Raw genomic sequence first — 6,433 nt, forward strand, 5'->3', positions numbered from 1 at the left:
CCCGGGAGGAACCCCGCCCCCACGAACGGAAAAAAACGGCAACAGCCGGGGACACCCGGCACACGCCACAAACACGCGGAAGACCCCCCCCCACACACCAAAAACACCCGCCCCACAAACAGCCACGGCCCCCCCAAAAAGAAACAACCAACCCCGCGAGGGGGGGCGGAGGGGTGCCTTTCTCCTTTGCCTTTCTCCTTTGCCGCGCCCTCTGCTCCTTCCTCCAAACCCCTCCTCCAAACCCGGCGGCGGCAGGCAACACACCGCGACGAGCCCGGCCCGCCTGCGCGCCGATACACTAGGCACATCGCGGCTAATCTCGCCGCATCTCGCCGCATCTCGCCCGGATCTCGCAGCATCTCGGCGGATCTCGCCTTGACAAGCCGGACGCCCTGCACGTCGATATCCAGGATGCAGATGCAGCCCGCCTGAGCGACCTTCTCGACGGCGGCGCGCGAGGTGCCGTAGAGGTTGCCGTGCACGTCCGCGTACTCGAGGAAGTGCCCCGCCTCCACCATCTTCTTCATCGCGCCCAGCTCTGTGAAGTGGTACGCAATACCTGCGGCCGCCGAGGCGTTGTAGTCACAGCCATGGAACTCCTCCCCCGCAGCGCTTTGCGGTAGGGCGTGCGGAGGGCGCAGCGAGGCCGCGCGATCAGCGGCGGGGCCCTCTCCACCGCTTCATCGCAGCCCTAGCAGCAGCCGGGCGGGTGGCACAGCAGCAGCGCACCGTCCTCCTCTCCCGGCCGAGGAGAGCGGGTGGTGTGGGAGACACAGAAGCCGAAGGAGCCGGGGAAGTCCTTCATGAGCCGCGCAATCAGCGTCCCCTTGCCCACGCCCGACGGCCCAGCCATCACCAGAGGGCGCACGGACATGGGCTCGAGCGCGGCGCAGCAGGGAGGAGCGGCACGGGCGCTGTTGCTGCTGCTGCTACAGGGAGCGGACGAGCGGACTGAGCCTGGGCGAGGAGGAGGTTGTTTGTGGTGAGGGTGGGAGCTGGAGAGGGGAAGGCACGTTTTTGGTCGCACGCCGTGGTCGCGCCTCTTCAAGGCGCCGCCAGCAACGGTCGCTATAGGACCCCTTCTTGGGCCTCGTGACTGCCCTTGTTTGCACAAGTTTCGAGATTCGCAAAGCCAGGATGATGACTCGGACATCTCGGTCGCGGCCTGTCGCGCCATGATGGCGCTAACGTTGCGGTCCCGGTCCTCGTCGAGCTGATGCTCATCTGGGTCACAGGTTGGCCTTTCTTTCCCTACGTATCTTTCCTCGGCGCTGCCTCGTTTCTTTTCCGTCCGTGTTTTGGGCTCAATCAACCAGGTTTGCCTCTCGCACCCCGTCTGTTTTCCTTTCCCTTTTTCTCCACAGCACCCTCTCTTTTCCTCTCTATTTTCCATGTTGCTAAGCCAAGCGACGATTATGTGGTGAGAAAGTGCAACGAATGGTTGACCTGCCATATGGATCCACAAAAGCTCAAAGATTATCTACAGCGTGTGCTTACCCGAAAGGAAGATAATTTCAGTATGATCGTTACTGATTCGAGCTCGCTAGACTCCGACTCCTACTCCGAATCGGTCTCATCTGACTCAGTCTCAGACTCATCCGACTAGGTCTCATTTTTACATTGACACTCCCTAAAAAATGGGGCAAACTGCAAGTCGGTTGCGTACGTCTTGTGTGAATACGAGTGTAGGGTAAGAGGGTCGTTTCTTTGCCCTCAGTCCTCGGTCTGCCCCCTCCCTCTTTAGCACGCCCACCTCAGACCTAGCTGTAGGATACCGAGAAAAATGAAAACCTCGGTAAGTAAGATGATACCGAGCAGCACGACCCGTAGTTATCAATGCTCGGATGCACGGTTAGGCGCAGGCTATGATTTTCGTCGTGCGCATGTCATACTTGGGCGGCGCTGCACATGGGTGGAAGCTCCTGACCTCCGTTGATGACATCGCAGCTATCTGCACAGCCGCGGAGCTCCAATCTGGTTGCACCCAGGGAACGGGTTGTGGCCACGACCGTGACCTGATCTGGAGCAGCGACAAAGAACCGCCTGCTGATGGTCAGTACGACTGCTCAGGGTGTACCGGGCTTGACTGCTTTGAGACCAACACTTGCGACTCGAGCGGCCCGGATGGCGTCCCTCTGGCCTGCTGCCGCGCCTCTCCGTCGTCGCCGTCGCCGTCGCCGTCGCCGTCGCCGTCGCCGTCGCCGTCGCCGTCGCCGTCGCCGTCGCCATCGCCGTGTCCCTCGATGGAGGGCATCTGCGGAACGGGCACCTCATGGGATGGCAGGCAATGTACGGTGGATTGGCCAGCAATGGGCGACACTGACCTGGGTACCTTCTCCTTGTTTGGGACCTTTAGAGTCCCGCTGGGCTACAGTACCCCGAGATACTGGATCGACACTTGGGTCGCATCTGCTGACGAGGTCACTACGTACTCCGTCAGCGGCGCCTCGTCGTCTGGTGCGCTCTTGCAATGCAGCACAAAGTACTGCGAGGTGCGCATCTCGATCGGAAGCCTGACCGAGCCGCCTATCCTTCGCCTGGGACCCAACGTAGAGGCCGCTGTCACTTCCATCAGCGCGAACAATGCCGTCATAATCGTCAAACTAGACAACCCCGACACTCAGTTCTATTGCGGCGGAAGCGCCTCGACTCGGCAGTGCATCGTGCAGAGGCCGCCGGCTCCTTCGCCGCCACCCTTACCACCACTGAGTCTCTGTACCGAGTACACGCAGGACCAGCCATGCCCTCCGGGGGAGATTACACCGGGCTTTGGATCCTTTTGCAGCGTGCTTGGCGTTCGGAACCAGTGCCCTGGCTTCTACTGTACCAACAACGGTCAGTGCGCATCGCAAAGCTGCAGCGCAAGCAAATGCGCCTGATTGTCAGACACCACCCGGAGCGAGTCTCCTCATGGAACAGCGAGACGGGTGGGCCCACGAAACGAACTGTTGAGTAATGTAGACTAGCAGGTCATTGCGGTCCTCCATGCCTTGGCCAAGACAGCAAGAGTATGTATGACTGGGGTTGCGCAGCAGTGTGTACATACTCCGCAAGGGATGCTCTCTCGAGCGCTGTCTTCCGTCCTCGAATGTGGGCCAGTCTTGTGCGTGCGGGCACGCTGCCTCATCAGGGCGCTTTGTTCTCGGAGTCTCTAGTCCCTCTCTGTCTGTCTGTGGAGTACTGTATGTAGAATATAGAGAGAGAGGAGACCGGAGTTGTGGTCGCCTCGCATGTCGGTCTGTGGAGTAGAGGAGTCTACTAAAGAACAAGCCGCTCCCCGGATTGTGTTAGTGCCAGTGCGCGCCAGTCCCGTCCCAGTGCCCCCGAGAGAGTTGATGTCGCACGTACCCTACCTCGCACACAGCGGGTTAGGAATAAGCTGTGGCGTTCTCCCAGCCAGTCTTGGTCGTGGCCGAGGTGCCGAACTGAGAGGCACTACTGGAGGCTTCCTCCGGCCACCGCTCGACTACCCACGCACATGGCCGGTCCTGTGGCTTGCCTGGACTCGCTCAGAAGCCTCGATTCGCGCACACCTTTGCTCTCTGGCTCCCGCGAGTGCGTTCAGGCCACACAAGCAGGCGACGCCGAGCACCCGCAACGCATCTCGCTGGGGCGCCACCTATCGACCCGACTGATTGGCAGCATCAACGCCGACCCCATGACGGTCCTTCAGCCCCACGAGGTAGGCAGTTGCGCCCTGATCTCGGTCCAAGACGGCCAACGCCGTGTCCGGCACCTGCTGGCTGCTTCACGGGGATGCCCCCACGGACACATGCTGAAGCCCCGAGTGGATGTATTGGTCGTTTGTGGGTCCCCCAAGACTACTCTAGTAGGGGCCGGGCGCTTGAGCGTCGGCGGTACACCTGTGCAGATGTTGCACGGGTGAAATGGCTCCTCGTACAGGGTAGGAGGCAGGTGGTGGGCTTGAGTGTCGTGAGTGCTTGCAGCCGCGAGTGCAGCACCGTTTGCGACTCCCATGGATGCAATTGGGTGGGGCACGGTGCTGGGGGGCGGTCCGGTGCGCCACAACAGCCTCCCCGGCTGACCCCCATCCAGTTCGGCACCTCCATCCCTACTGTGTGAATTCGCGGAGCGAAGAAAATTTTAGACGGAATACGTCCATTTTTGGAGCTTGGAATACGGCGTATTCCATGGAATACGTGGAATACGGGTGGAATACGGGTGGAATACAGGCCTCTGGGAGGTCATTTGGAATACGTGGAAAACGTATTCACACAGTAGGCCTCCATCCCGACCGTGGAACCCCAACTTCAACCGGTCATATCTCGGGCGGACTGGCACCTCAGGAGCTCATCCTGGGCGGTTTGGGGGAGTCTTGGGGGTGTACTTGAAGGTGATAAAAAGAGTTTTGCACGAGATCTTAACCGGGGGGCAGCCGGAGCACCGTGAAAACAGCGCGCCACAGCTTATCCTACCCCGCCAGTTTGCACGACCCTCGCATGCTGCTGCCAACAACCCGCCTGCAGTCCGCCGGCGTGTCGCTGCTGCTAGCCTCGGGGTGCTGGCTTGGCGTCGTGCCGCCTGGGCTTGCCGATCCTCCAGCAGAGCCAGCCGTCTCTGCGCCGGCGTCCACCCTGATGACGCTCGAGCAGGTCCGCACCATCAGCGCGCTGCAGGAGATGGGGTCGCTGCCGAGCGAAGATAAGACGGCCCTGCGGCGCGTGTCGCTCGAGAACTCCCAGCTGAAGGACAAGGGCGCGCTCAAGGTGCTCAAGAGCGGGCAGGAGTACGCGGCCCGTGGCGCCGACCCCGAGACGCAGACGCTCGACGTGGAGGTGCTCCGGAAGGCCGAGGAGCGGTTCAACCTGCTCGTCGAGGACCTGGCGCCCTCCTTTTCCGGCGGGTACGCCAACCGCGCGAACGTCCGCGTCGCGCTCAAGGACTATGCGGGCGCCGTCGAGGACTACGAGATGGCGCTGCGGCTCTCGCCACTCTCGGACGATGCGTGGGTCAATTGGCTCAACCGCGGGTCGACGCTGATCGCCCTCGGCCAGCCCGAGCGCGCGCTGCCCGACCTGCAGCGCTCCGTCGAGCTGAGCAAGGCGGCGGTGGCGTCCGGCGCGAACCAGGCGGAGCAGACTCTCGCGCGTCTCGAACCAATCCCAGCGCAATCTCGAGCAATCTCGGGTGACCTCGGGTGATCTCGGCAGGCGGAGAAGCTCTCGCTGCTCGGGCGCGGATCGGCGCTGCACGCGCTCGGCCGGTGGGAGGCGGCCGCGGCCGACTACGGCGCCGTGGTCAGTAAGGCGCCCAGCGACGTGCAGCCCTTTTGGCTGCGGTGGAGACCGCCTCGGTCCTTCGGCCCGGCCCCGCCGTCCCACCGACCGCCCGCCCGCGAGCCGGATAGGTACGGGCTCGAGCTGCTCCAGGTGGGCCGGACGCAGGACGCGCTCGGCATCGTGCGGCGCGTCGCGGCAAAGTTCGACATCGAGCCAGAGTGCCAGCTCGCCCTCTATGCCGCGACGAACGCCGCGGGCGGCGAGCGCGGCACTGCCGAGGCGCAGCGGCTGTGGAGTGTCGCGCCCGGCGAGGTGAAGCAGCGGGTGGCCGAGCTCGACTTGGCCCAGCGCCAGTGGCCTCCCGCCGCGGCCGACGCCGCGAGGACCTTCCTGCGTTCCGTGGCCAGCGCGTGGTCGTCTGGCGAGTGAGAGGTTGGCGCCGGCCTCTGCGATCCGCATCCTCTCGTTTCTCGGCCCCACGGCCAGATCTGGCGGTCGCAGGTGTGCGGGGCACCTCCGCGTGCTGTAGTGTAGAGTAAGAAAAGCAAGAAGAAAGCGGCGTGAGCGTGAGCCGTGTCCCGTGAGCCGTTCGTCGAAAAAGTCGGCCCCCAGCGCCCAGCCCCACGGCCCGCGGTGAGCGGTGAGCGTGACGCCCCCGGCGCCCGGTGGCGGGTGGGGGAGCCCCCGCCGTGCCCGGGTGCGCGCGTGCGGGCGCAGGGCAGCCGGAGGTGTAATTGGGAGTTGCAGTTGTGAACTCGGAGTTTTGCCCCAACTGTCAGAACTCGTGTGAGCGCGCTACCGTTTTACTTTTACGCATATGCACACACGCGCTCCGCCCCTCTCTCTCTCCCTCACCCTCACCCTCACCCTCTCCCTCTCCCTCTCCCTCTCCCTCTCCCTCTCCCTCTCCCTCTCCCTCTCCCTCTCCCTCTCCCTCTCCCTCTCCCTCACCCTCTCTCTCTCCCTCTCCCTCACCCTCTCCCTCTCCCTCTCCCTCTCCCTCTCCCTCTCCCTCTCCCTCTCCCTCTCCCTCTCCCTCTCCCTCACCCACCCCCTCACCCTCTCCCTCTCCCTCTCCCTCACCCACACACACACACACACACACACACACACACACACACACACACACACACACACACACACACACACACACACGCACGCACGCACGCACGCACGCGCGCACGCACGCACGC

At 63.2% G+C, this 6,433-nt stretch overlaps 2 protein-coding genes across 2 annotated transcripts in view; one reads left to right on the plus strand and one right to left on the minus strand.

Annotated features, from left to right (window-relative positions):
• The window catches only part of EMIHUDRAFT_460305 (hypothetical protein), a gene marked incomplete at its 5' end in the record, with an annotated part of 2,803 nt that extends 1,929 nt beyond the window's left edge, over positions 1–874 (minus strand). Inside the window, 2 exons of the mRNA XM_005756011.1 lie at positions 399–559; positions 730–874. Of these exons, the coding sequence (XP_005756068.1) occupies positions 399–559; positions 730–874 (306 nt within the window). The remainder of the gene's footprint in view (positions 1–398; positions 560–729) is intronic.
• Positions 875–4,460: 3,586 nt separating this feature from the next.
• EMIHUDRAFT_250872 (hypothetical protein) lies at positions 4,461–5,669 on the plus strand (the record flags this gene model as incomplete). Its single annotated transcript, XM_005756012.1, has 3 exons — positions 4,461–5,069; positions 5,172–5,299; positions 5,369–5,669. 3 exons carry the CDS (start codon positions 4,461–4,463, stop codon positions 5,667–5,669), a joined length of 1,038 nt encoding a protein of 345 aa, XP_005756069.1.
• Between the last annotated feature and the right edge of the window lie 764 nt (positions 5,670–6,433).

The sequence above is a fragment of the Emiliania huxleyi genome, assembly GCF_000372725.1.
Source record: "Emiliania huxleyi CCMP1516 unplaced genomic scaffold EMIHUscaffold_998, whole genome shotgun sequence".
Taxonomy (NCBI): Eukaryota; Haptophyta; order Isochrysidales; family Noelaerhabdaceae; genus Emiliania; species Emiliania huxleyi.